Source organism: Balaenoptera borealis, assembly GCF_965194805.1.
Source record: "Balaenoptera borealis genome assembly, chromosome: 18".
NCBI classification, from domain to species: domain Eukaryota; kingdom Metazoa; phylum Chordata; class Mammalia; order Artiodactyla; family Balaenopteridae; genus Balaenoptera; species Balaenoptera borealis.
Window position 1 is genome coordinate 6,377,046 of NC_138877.1, and position 12,934 is coordinate 6,389,979.

General features: G+C 51.2%; 1 protein-coding gene across 1 annotated transcript; it reads right to left on the reverse strand.

The window, feature by feature from the left end:
• Positions 1-1,230: 1,230 nt before the first annotated feature.
• URAD (ureidoimidazoline (2-oxo-4-hydroxy-4-carboxy-5-) decarboxylase) lies at positions 1,231-10,616 on the reverse strand. The gene is made up of 2 exons (XM_082365147.1): positions 10,308-10,616; positions 1,231-2,647 (listed from the first exon to the last, which is right to left on the reverse strand). Exons 1-2 carry the CDS (start codon positions 10,609-10,611, stop codon positions 2,301-2,303), a joined length of 651 nt encoding a protein of 216 aa, XP_082221273.1. The 5' UTR covers positions 10,612-10,616; the 3' UTR covers positions 1,231-2,300.
• Between the last annotated feature and the right edge of the window lie 2,318 nt (positions 10,617-12,934).

Here is a 12,934-nt window from a genome sequence, read left to right on the forward strand (position 1 = left end):
CGCTGAGGTCCGAGTCCGCGGTCGCGGTCCCCGCTCGTCGGGGTTTGTCTCCCGCGTCTTGCGCACCGGAGCGCGGAAACCAGAAGACATCTCCGAGGCCGGCACAAGCCCAGGACGAGTCACTGTTTGAGCAAAGATGTGGCAGGAAACAAACTGCCCTGCCAGACCTCTGCAGCCTCAGGTTACCCGCCCGCAGGAGGGCCGGCCTGCCCTCTCTGCTCCTACCGAGAAGAAAGCAGCAGCCCCCGGGGGCTTTTGCCGGGGTCTTCCCCGCCGGCGCCTACGTCTGCGTCCCGCGCCCTCCCACCCGCGCGGTTGCGAGCGCTCGGGGCTTTGGAAGAGGCACTCCCCCTACTCCCCCAGCTCCTTTGAAGGGGCGGATCTAGCGTCTTCCCCCACCCGGATCCCCTCCTGCAGAAATAAACAATTTCACCGAGAAGCTTTGAGCCCTTGAAAGGTAACTGTGTAACTGGAGACACATCGTGCCTGAGAGGGCCAGATCGCATCCCCTCTCGTTCTAAAAATACGGCTGAGAATCTTGCCTTGGAGAGCCCTGCCTATCTTAGCTTGAGCATATTTACATAAAGAGCTCAGACTCTGCATTTTGGGCTCCATCTATCTAAGAGCTGGACTCACCCCAGGGTTGGGTAAGGTACCTTCAATACAGTGTATTATTCTCAGTCTCAGGCCCAGCCCTTGGCACTTGTATCCTGGACCAGAAAACCCTCTTCACCAAGCAGCAGGTTTCTCACGTGTGTCAGGAAAGCCCCCAAGTCACCCTGGCTGGAGGGAGGCCAGCGTCTAGCCCCAGGCCCAAGGGCCCCAACTTTGCATCCAGGTCCTTTGTGATGTGCACCTGGTGCTCCTAAATCCATGGCAGGCTCTGGCACCCGCCGGCCCTTGGCAGGGGAAGCCCTGGAGTTGTTCTACAGGTTCGGTGGGGTCACAGCTCACTTCCTGTCTCCCCTACCTACCACGCTGACCAGCCTCTGGCCTTCACCCTCACCACTAGCGGGCAACACCTGTAAGATGGCAAAGGGAGGTGGGCTTCCGTGATTAAAATTCCTGTGCTACCACCGTGGCTTCTCTCTGTGGAATTGAGCCCCCAACCAAGGGTGTGGCCACACCGCTTTTTATAGAAAGGTTTTCTTGCTGCTGTTGTCCCTCAGATCCGGGCTGGTCACTAATGGAGGTTCTTGTCTTCAAAAGGGCCAACTCTGCCTCCACATCTTACCCCGTCTGCGGTGAGGAGGACGGTATGGCTTGTTTCTCCTTTGCCAACAGAAGCCTAAGGAGTATTTGTCAGGGTTCGTTAGACCTTCCAGTGCAAATGGCTGGCTGGCTGGCTGGGGGGCAGGGGAGAAACGTGGTGGGCTCCTCCTGTGTGAGTGGACTTTCTGGCCACCAGTGCAGAGCTGCCCAGTCTGGCCTCCTTTGGCCAGAAAGCTTTCTATGGGCACAGATCTTCCCTCATCAACCGCTTTATCAGTGCTATGGGGTCCCATCTTCATGGGGGGCGGACGGATATCCAGCACTACTCAATGAGTGTTAGTCAATAATTTTAAAAATTATGTTTAATGACTTATGGTTTCCAGGGACTCTGACAAACCAGCTCTCCTGGGCCCACCTTCGGGAGAGACGGGAGGCCGCTGGCCCTGACCTTCAGGCCCGTCCATCCTAGAGAGCCCCCGCTCCCAGCCTTCTCTGATCCAAGGGGCGCCTCCGCAACGCCGGCCCCTGCGGGGCTCTGTCCTGCTCGCCGTCCCCCCCGCACGCTGCTTCCCCGGCGCTTTGCTGTCCCAGCTCTGGCTCCTGTGGACTCCAGAAGCTCCAGAGAGACGCTTCCACTCACATTAAATGTCGTGTGCAGCAACTAAGGTGGGAGAAAAAAAAAGAAACAGACAAACCGCTGCGGAGTAAACGCTTCCTTTTCCGTCCGTTTTGCTTTGCGCCTGGGGTTTGGCAGGAGAGGGTGGGGAGCCAGAGAGAGCTGGATTAGCGCCCTGGAATCCGCAAAAGCTGGTGGTGTCAGCGGGCCGCTAAGGGAGTGAAGAATTGGAGCAGCGAGCTGGATAAATCGGGGGCGGCGCGGGGAGAGGGGGGCGCAAAGCACGAAACTATCTATTTTGGCAAAGCGTGAGCATGCGGGTAGGTGGACAAAAGGGCTTATTATTCGTGCGACTGCCTCGGTTCTCCCCGGCCTTTGTGCGCGGGTGTGGACGCTGTTCCAAGCGCAGCGCGCGCGCCCGCGGCCCCCGCGCGTCACGACGTGCGTCCCGGGTCCCTGGCTGGCGCGGCCGCTACGGCTCGGCGGCGTGGCTCCCGAGGAGGTCGGCGAGACGCCGGCGGCCGATCTTCTTCACCTCCCCCAGTGCGGTGCTCAGCTCCTGCGCCGGTGGGCAGTGCAGCCGGCGCGCCCGCTCGCGGGGCACCGCCGCCCGGTCGCTGAGGCGCGCGGCGGGCACGAAGGGGAAGGCGAAGCGCGCGCGGTACTGCGCGTTGAGCTCGGCCAGCCAGAGCCGCTCGGCCGCGCCCAGGCTCGTGAGGCCCGCGGCGCTCTGTTCCCGCTGCGACTCGGCGCTGAGCTCGCCCCGCTGCAGCTCGCGGCCCGCCAGGTCCGGGTGGCAGCGCAGGACGCCCTCCTGGCCTGCGGAGAAGCACAGACACGCGGCGGGAGCGCGGTACCGCGCCCCGAGGGGTATCCGAGGGAAGCAGGGTCCCAGGACGTGAGGAGGGGCAACTGGGGGTGTCGGGAGGCTAGGGCGCCCCCCGCACCCGTCCCTCCAACCCATCCCAAACCTCGCGCCCCTCCATCCCCGCTTCATTCGGCCTCGGCCAGGACCCAGGGGCGGGGCGGGAAGTGACAAGTTTGTCCTTTGAGACCTTGGAGCAAGAAGAGCGGTGGGGAGAGGCCGCAGAGGCTCGGAATTTACGACTTGCTCGGGAGGGAGCAGGGACGCGATAAGGGAGCCCGAGCGTTTCGTATCTTTTCAAAGTCCTTTGCTCTCAGGGGGGCTTTGATGTCGCAGAGGGCCGGACACAAGGGCCTGAAGACTTCCTGCAAAAGCCACGGAATGGGTTTCACTCTGTTCCAAAGGAGAAGGGCGGGGACGGTCCATGGGAATAACATCCGTGGGGCTTGGCGAATAAATGCCCAGGAATTGTGACCCTAAGTGTGAGTTCTGGGCTTCTGGAATCAGGCATCCCAAGACCTTTGCAGATGACTGACTGCAAAGAAACCCATTTCCAGCCGAATTCTACGGCCCTTTGAATGAAAGAGGCTTTCCTCCTTGTAGGAAAATAGCACGCACTCATCACGCACCGTTTCTGAGGCTCATTTCCCTTCTCCCACTGTAAATCTCAAAGAGCTCTCAGAGAATAAAGTTTCCACGGAAGAGAGCTTCTCCTAATCTCCTAACATTGGCCTAAAACTGGAAACACCTGGCGTGATACCTGGGATTTCAAGTCCTAATCCACCGGGGCTTTCCTGAGCCCTGGTCAATCATTTTGCTTAGCTCTCTAAAGAGAGAATTAGAATTCTTGGGGCTGGGCAAGGTTTCAGGTATGGTAGGCGGGGAGCCGGATCTGTACAGGGGGACTGATGACACCTAACTTGCTGGGCAGTGGTGAGGATTAGAGACAATTCATTTACCCAGACAGCACCTAATGCTAGCAAATGTTCAATAAACAGCCATATTATGTGTCCTAGTAAACTCAGTGCAACTGGGCTGTGATGTGACTGGAAGCATCTGACCCTGGGGCTAGGGACAGGCTTGGGGCTCCACTAGAAAAGGAGATCATTAACCCCCCCTTTAATTATGGTATAAACTTCCCCTGCTTAAATCTTATAGTTTCTGCCCAGTTAAAGGATGATTGGGATTGCGCCATCTAATCGTGGACCAATGTCCTGAGAGGTGGGAGAACCGGGGGGAACATCTACAATGAAGAGAGGATTCAAGGGAGACTCGGAAAGGGGTAGGTGACCTTTCCAAGGTCACTGGGCCAGGAGCTGCCTGCCCGGGATCCTGGGCTCAAAACCACTGGCTTCGGGGCACTGGCTGCCCCTTCAAGGTTAAGGGGAGTCGAAAACGAAACTCATGTCACCAATAATCCCATCTCTGTAACACCGCCGTTTTAGAACCCCTCTCCTGGGCCCTGTCCCTGGGGCGCTGCAAAGGTGAAGTGGTTGGTTCCCACTTCCCACGTCCAGCGGATCCGGGTGGTGCGAAAATGTAAGTGATAAATTCCCTGCCTGGGGGCCCCCAGCCCTGGGCCGGGAGGTGGCTGTGCCGGGCTGCTTCCCAGGCCTGAGGCCAAGCGGCACCCGAATCCGATCCAAACCCACCCAGCTGGGACCGCGAAAATGGGCGGCGGCGGGGTCCTGGGCAGCCGAGTGCTGGGCGGCTCCCAGGCCGGAACCGCAGGCCCGCCCTGCGCCTCCTCCTTACTTATTCAGGTTTTCAAAGACGCCTCGAGGTGAGGAGGTGAGGGGCCCGAGACCCCGCCTTCTCACAGGCCTCCCTCTCTCGGCTTCCCTTCCCCCTGTTTCTTACTCTGCAGAGGTCCAGCTCCAGCGTGGAGGACGGAGTTATCGGCGGGAGGGCCTGGCAGGGGTGGGGTCTGTCCCCTGGTCGCCCCTACCAGACCCTCCTTTCCAGCGTGGGGCAGGGCCGCCCTCACCCCGGCCCTGGCACCCCGCTTCTCACTCCGCTGGGCTTGTCTCCCCTCTTGAAAACGTCACCTGGGGTTAATGTTTGCCCAGGATTGAGCATGTGTTTTCCACTGTTTGCGGGAGAAGAGGGGGAAGAGGAAAGAAAGGAGGCTGGGAAGACAGAGCCAAGAGAAGAAGAAAAGAGACTAGAAAAGAGGATTTACACACACACACACACACACACACAGCCCTCAGCTGCAGATAAAAGGAGATGGTGGGAGTCAGGCAGGGAGCGGTAGCTCCGCAGAAATAGAACCTGACCTCATTCAGCCAAAGACTCCATCTTTATTGCCCCAAATCACTGACCCCTGAGTCCTGCCCAGGAGGGCACTGGCACAGCCTCACTGGCCTGCGGCACAGCCCTGGTCCCCTCCCAGCGCTGCATCCCCCAGGCACTCCCAGCCGTAGCCTTAAACCCTAGTAGGAGGCTGGAGACCTCACCTGGGTACTTGCCACCTCGCTGCCTCGGTCCTGTGGTCCTCCCACCTGGAATGCCCAAGCCTAGCCGGGTTTGGTCAGTGGCCCGTGCTTCACGGCCTTTCAGTGCTGCCTTTTCTTCAGTCCCTCCTAAAGTCTGAGAGAGTACTGCCTCTGCCATTGGCGTGCCACGTCTGGAGATGCAGGTGTGGACATGCATTATTTGCTGTGACCACAAACCATGAATCTGTGCACCTCGAAGAGTTCCCGGCACAGAGCTGACGCTCCTTGCTTCAACAGGAGGAGAACAGGGCAGACAGTGGCGGCCACTGAAGAGTAGGTGGCTGGCCTGGAAGCCTTTCACAGTCCCGCAGGACCCCCACACTGTACCAGCTGGTGTGTTCTCCCTCCTGCTGCATTGGATCATCTGGACCAACCTCTCCACTTGTGTTCTTGGAGCTAGCCCCTCCTTCCATCTCAAAGGTTACAATTTCAAACATCAGTCCCACCGCTGCCTTGTCTTGATCGGCACACAAACACTCCCTAGAACCACTCACTCCATAAACAAAAGTAAAGCCCTCCCTTGATGCCCCGTTGTCCTCTAGTTCCTCCCTGCGTCTCTGCTCCTCCTTACAGCAAAACTCCTCGAAGGCACTGTCTCCTCAGCTTCTCCACTTCCTCGCCTCCCTTCACCCCATCAAGCTTCCAGCCCCACCCACCAACCAATCTGTACTCATCAGGTCACAGATGATGGACGGCTTGCTCAAGCCAGTGACCAGTGCTCTGTCCTCTCTCAGCCTCTTGGGAGCATGTCACATGGTTGGCCCTCTCTCCTTGGAAGATGACCATCGCTTACCTACTCTCATCACTGGTCCTTGCTCTGCCAGATCACTAACACCGAAGTACCCCAGGACTCAGTACTCACATCTCTTCCCTTCTGCATTCACACGGATGTCCCAGGTGTTCTTATCTAGTCCCATAGCTTTAAATGCCATCAATTCTTTCACGACACCCAGATCTAGTCTAGTCCACAGCTTTCCACTGAGTTCCTTTGTTATGAGCCAACTGAACGCTCAATATTTTAATCTGGATGATTACTAGGCATCTCAGACTTACCAAGCTCCCATCCTCCATCCTGTCCTCTCAATTCCGAACTCCTCCTCATTGTAGAAAACAGACCACCACCCACTCATTTGCTCAGATTAAAAACGTAGGACTTGGGCTTCCCTGGTGGCGCAGTGGTTGAGAATCTGCCTGCCAATGCAGGGGACACGGGTTCGAGCCCTGGTCTGGGAAGATCCCACATGCCACGGAGCGACTAGGCCCGTGTGCCACAACTGCTGAGCCTGCGCGTCTGGAGCCTGTGCTCCGCAACGGGAGAGGCCGCGAAAGTGAGAGACCCGCGCACCGCGATGAAGAGTGGCCCCCGCTTGCCGCAACTGGGGAGAGCCCTTGCACAGAAGCGAAGACCCAACACAGCCATAAATAAATAAATAAATAAGTTAATTAATTTAAAAAAAAAAAGAGTTAACACGTGAGGAGGTTTAACTGCCAGGCACAAATAAGCATCTATCTTTGTATACAACTGCCTGTTCTTTAAAAAAAACAAAAACAAAAACAAAAAACGTAGGACTTATCCTTAATTTCTCTTTGTTTCTGACCTGCCTTCCCCCAACAAATCCATCAAAAACACCTGTTGGCTCTAACTAAAATGTATCCTGAGAATCCAGCCACATCTCTTCATCTCTCCTGCTCCAACCCTAGTTCACCCAACCATCACCTCTCACTTTTACTGCTACGCGGTCCCTCTGCCTGACCCCTCTTTCCTCCTGTCCCTCCACTCTCCACCATTCTCCAACCACCTTGGTCTTTCTGTGCCCCCCAAATGTCAAAAGTCTCAAGTTCCTTGTATTAGGGTGGGCTTGTCCTAGATCTTCAACAGCTTCCCTCTCAACTTTTGGTTTTAAACTCAAATATCACTTCCTAAGAAAGACCTCTTTTATTACACATTTTCCACCCTATTACAAATTTTCTTCTAATAGTTTCTAGAATTGAAATGATCTTATTAATTTATGTTAATCCGGTGTCACTTCACTAGAATGTAAGCTCACTGAAGGCAGGGACTTGTCTTGTTCAAGGCTCTATTCCCAGTGCCTGGGACAATTCCTTGGGCATAGCAGGCATTCAGCAAGTGTTTATTGACTGACACATTATTCTGGGGAAGGAGTGTTATGTATTCTTTGACCGAACAAACACATTTTGATAGCCTCGTCTAAATACCTTATCGCCTACATTTAAGGAAATTATTAGTATCCAACTCTTTGATTCTTCCAACAACTGTGTTCTGAAATAAGTATTAAATAACGAATTATGGCATTATTGCAATTCTGAAATGCCACAAAGAGGTGCATGATTAACTCTGTTATGATGGTGTTATTACTCTTTGATTTTTAACACAAGTATTGAATCAGTTCGTCATTAGCCGTGTGTGTGTGTGTGTGTGTGTGTGTGTGTGTGTGTGTGTGTGTGTGTACTTTCTTCCCTTTACTACGTCATTCCTCTGGCTTGGGAATTAGGAATTGATTGGCTTGAAAGGGCACTTTGCCAATTAGTGCTGGAGCTAAATATTAGTCCTGGACTGCCACCTACTGGTCAATAATCATCATAGCGTCTCCTAAATGGATTGTGAACCTTAGTTTCCTCTAGAAACAGGATTTCCAGTTTTCTTTTAATGGTAGAGGGTTCTCTTAGATCATCTAAAACAAGTCCTTTACCAGTTAGATCATCATATCCTGAACATCTCTTTAAGGTCCCTTTTAGTTTTAGGATTCAAAGACTCTTACACCCAGTTTGTTGCTTACTATTCCAGGAGTAAAGCTAGACTATGCAGTGAATCCCATTTTGCTTGATTATTTAAAAAACCAGAGAGTGTCCTGGTGATCTAGTGGTTAGGATTTGGCGCTTTCACTGCCCTGGCCGTGGTTCAATCCCTGGTTGGGGAACTGGGATCCCACAAGTCTCGCAGCATGGCCGGGGGCGGGGAAAAAAAAGGATAAAAAGAAAAAAAAAGCCTGGGACATCAAGCATTAATGTTAATTGAATAAATCAGTGAATGAATAAATACAAGCCCTAGAAACTGTTTCTAGATTTTGCTTTTGATTCTCTGGAAAATCCTTCAAAAGCTGTTGGGTTGAGTGTCAGGGTTTAAATCCCAGTTCTGCCACTTTCTAGCTGTGTCCTTGATCAAGTTATTTAATCTCTCTGTGCCTGAGTTTTCTTATCTGTAAAAGGGGGATAATAATGATAATCCTTGTTTTATAGGATTATTATGAGGATTAAATGAGTTAACAAATGCGAGGTGTTTGGAAAGGTGCCTGAAACAGCAAGAGTAAGGGTTAAATGCATTCTAGTGATTGTTATTATTATTTCTACTGCTAGTGTCAGCTGTCTAATGCCATGAAGATGATTAGATACGGGGCAAGGTGATTAGAGACAGGCTGTGCTCCCAGCTGCCTGAGGCAAGTGTGGACGCCATCCTAGGGCTGAGAGGCAGGTTCGACCAGCAGGGAGGTCCCACCAAAGACCTGTGTCCAGTGTAGAAGCAAACAAACACCCAGGTGGTCCAAACTCCCTCCAGTTATTTTGTCCCACTGACCTGCCACTAAGGTCACCCCAGTTAAAATGTGTGGGGAAGGGGTGATACCAAGACTGATCATCTTTCAAAATCCTCTTAGGAACAATTTCATTCATTCACTCAGCAAACCTTTATCAAGTCCCAACATCCCCTCCACGGGGGGTGGGGTGTGGGATTCTTACACTGGTCAGGATTCAGAGGTTCCCTAGTGTCTGAGGCTAATGGGGCAGCTGAGGGTTCAGCTTCCGAGAGGCCCTGAGAAATGGGTGAGGATCAACAGGGCGCCCACATTCCTGTCAGCTTGATTTTATCCCCCTGGCCTCCCCTCACCCTGAATGTGCCTACAGGGAATTAAAATGAGTTCCTTATTTGGGAGAATCCCCTGACAGCTAGAAACCATGCCGGGTGTCCAAGCCCTGGGCGCACAGCTGAGCAGTGTCTGGAAAAGAAGGGACAGTGCTTCTCTCTCAGCCCAGATCCCTGTGGAAGCCCCTCTGTGAAGGCAGTCCGTCCCCTCGAGGTCCCCTCAGCCCATCCAGGCTTCTCCAAGGACCGTGAAGACAGCCCAGGAGGGAGCCTTGGCTGCTAACATTCGGCCTCTGAACCCCATGAGGCCGTGTGCCCTTCTGAGTCACCTGGGGTTGGCCTGACCCTAGACCTCCTCATCTCCCCACGCCACACCCACAAGTGCCTCCTTTTCTCTCTCTACCCAAAGGACATCAGCAATTTCTCTCCCTTTCTCCAGAGGGAGTCCTTCAGATTTTTGTCTTTTTCCCCCTCACTCCCCCAGGGAGTTGCTGATCTGAGGGAGTTTACTTTCCTCAGCCATCTGGTCCAAACCGGCCCTTTCTGGTAAAAATGTCAGCCGTTTGCTCTTTCCCCTGGGCTCCTGAGATAGTCTGATATGGCGCTGTCTTCTCTGTTGCATACAGGACATTCCCAAAGCGAACACACGGCGAGAGGGTGGGCCCCCAGCCTGACCTTTGGCCCCTGAGCCGCCGCGAGGCCTGGGGAGACCGCTGTCTGCTCCTCTTTCCTGGTGACCCCGTAGCTTTAATATTTAACAGCCACGTTACCTGAGCCAAGGAACGTTCTTTCACTCCACTGTCCGCTAAACGCTGCAAGGGCTTGATTCTCATTCACAGAGTCTGAAGGAACTTACTGACCCTTACAGCAAAGAGAGCTAAATATATATACCAGTGATAAGCAACTGGGCTCAAATATCTAAAAACATTTTGATGACAAAAAAGAAGCCGACTCACAGGTCAGAGAACGAACTAGTGGTTACCACTGGGGGGAAATATAGGGTGGGGGGGAGGTACAAACTATTGGGGGTGAGATAGGATCAAGGATGTAGTGTACAACACGGGGAACACAGCCAATATTCTGTAATAATTAAATGGAAAGTAACCTTTAAAAACTATTAAAATTTTTTAAAATTAAAAACTAAAAAAAAAGCCACATGACCCCCCCCCCAGTTTTTTTTGATAAGCATATCTGAAATCCCTCTGTTGAGAATCTCAGTGTCTAACACCAAAGCCTTACCTGACTGTGGAAGAGCATCGGTAAAGGCAAAAAAGTGCTGCTCTAAATCTTCCAAGTCAGAGAACGGGCGCTGGGACTGAACGGTGGCTGCAATCAGAGGACATCTCTCGACGACATTCCCAAACACATCCACAAATTCTCCAGAGTCCATGGAGTTGACCTTCTCAATGTCCATCGCCTGTGTTCCACTGGCGGCAGCAGGACCTGGGCTCCCCTCCGGGTGAGTGAGAGACGCGTCTCTGCTCGCCGGGTTATATTTGCTGAATGCATAGGCTTGTTTTTTTATGCAACACCAGCTTGGCATGGTTTAAATGCCTCTGGGAGAAGCCGATCCAGAGTACTTGTGCAATCAACAAACACAGGCTTAAGGTCTAATCCAGGGAGCAGAGGTCTTGCAAAGGGGTAAGGGTGTCCAACCAAACCCTTCCCACCATCTAAGCCGGCAGGGCCCATATTCACTCTCAGCATTCAAGCCGGATAGACTTTTGGTGCCATTAGCATTTTAATGTCAATGTTATCCCAGGGAAGTTTTCCCTGGTAACCCAGGCAGGTCACAAGTCGACCCGCTTGAAATTCCATGTCCCGTCTTGTTGCTACTGCTGTGGAGAACAGGTAGCATGTTTTACTCTTTCTCTGCATTTCAAATGCTTCACACAATAAGTATCTAATAAACTCTCACTCAACAAGAAGCAGTGTCTAAGGAATCATTCTGCCCCATTCTCGGTTGTCGCCCAGACACCGTTATGTGTTATTTTCTTCCTGAATATATCTATCCTTATCTGAAATCACCTTGCTTATTGTATTTAGTTTCATATCACCTCTCAGCCACAGTGAATTCTATGAGCCTGGAGACAGTGTGTCTGGTTTGCTTGTGTCCTGGGTGCCGAGAATCGAGCCCTCAGGAGGCACGTAATAAACACCATGGGGTGAATTAGTTGACCAGATGACCACACAGATTAAATTTCTTACCCTGATACCTTTTATGTATACTCAAAACAAAAATCCTGTGGAAGAAGACACAGAGAACATAGATATTTGTGGTTGCCAAGGGGGAGGGGGTGGGGGAAGGAAAAACTGGGAGTTTGGGGTCAGCAGATGTAAACTATTATCTATAGAATGGGATAAACAACAAGGTCCTACTGTATAGCACAGGGAACTATATTCAATATCCTGTGACAAACCATGATGGAAAAGAATATGAAAAAGAATATACATATATACATATAACTGAATAACTTTGCTGTACACCTGAAACTAACACAACATTGTAAATTAACTATACTTCAATTAAAAGAAAAAATGAAATAAATACTGTGGAAGATAAAGTCAAAGAAAAGGAGGGGTCAGAATTTTAAAATTTAAAGATATTGCTGCTATTTCCCTGTAGAACTGAAAATGCAAACATATTTCCAAAAGCCATGCTAACTCCACATTGGCTTTCATCTGAATCAAAATTCAGTGAGAGGATTTACAATAGCCAGGACATGGAAGCAACCTAAGTGGCCATCAACAGATGAATGGATAAAGAAGATGTGGTACATATATACAAGGGAATATTACTCAGCCATAAAAAGAAACGAAACTGAGTTATTTGTAGTGAGGTGGATGGACCTAGATACTCTCATACAGAGTGAAGTAAGTCAGAAAGAGAAAAACAAATACCGTATGCTAACACATATATATGGAATCTAAAAAAAAAAAAAAGGTTCTGAAGAACCTAGGGGCAGGAGAGGAATAAAGACGCAGACGTAGAGAATGGACTTAAGGACACGGGGAGGGGGAAGGGTAAGCTGGGACGAAGTGAGAGAGTAACATTGACATATACATACTATCAAACATAAAATAGATAGCTAGTGGGAAGCAGCCTCATAGCACAGGGAGATCAGCTTGGTGCTTTGTGTCCACCTAGAGGGGTGGGATAGGGAGGGTGGGAGGGAGACGCAAGAGAGAGGAGATATGGGGACATATGTATATGTATAGCTGATTCACTTTGTTATAAAGCAGAAACTAACACACCATTGTGAAGCAATTATACTCCAATAAAAAAAAAAAGAAAAAAAAATTCAATGAGAGGGCAACCACATTAGCATTAATAAATCAGTCACATTGGCCCGCACAGTCTGTGAGAAGCAGGTGACAATCTATCAGCAGCCACAGATTTTGTCCTAACTCTCTGACGTTTCCCATTCCAGGTCTCACCCTGACTGCCTGGGCCAAAGGATCATGATTGAAGGACTGACAGAAAAGAAGTTGATGAAATTTGCTTTTCAAAGGGGGTAAATCTGGGGCCAGAAGTACCACCACTACAGGCCATGTCTTCAAATATGAAAAAAGGTATAGATATAAGATTAACACTTGCACGTCGTATACCTCACATAGGTATGTGAAAACACACTGGATCCTGTAGTGTGTTTGCAGTTTCGGGCAAAGAGCCCAGTGTGGAGGGCATGGACCCGGGAGAGCTCTGGCCCAGGCTCTGCCACCTACCAACTGGCATTTGTCAAGTTATCGAACTTTTCTGCACCTCAATTTCTTTGTCTGTAAAACGGGGCTAAAAAGAGTATTGACCTCATGGGATTTTTGCAAAGATGAAGTGAATTAATGTACCAAAGTGTTCCTGTTACAAA

What these genes read in the sequence shown, in the direction of transcription:
- URAD (XM_082365147.1), bottom strand. Translation starts at nt 10,611, where the DNA reads ATGCCAAGCTGGTGTTGCATAAAAAAACAAGCCTATGCATTCAGCAAA. An exon ending in CGATGCTCTTCCACAGTCAG is followed by an intron (nt 2,648 to 10,307) that starts GTAAGGCTTTGG and finishes GCTTCTCCGCAG; the next exon opens with GCCAGGAGGGCGTCCTGCGC.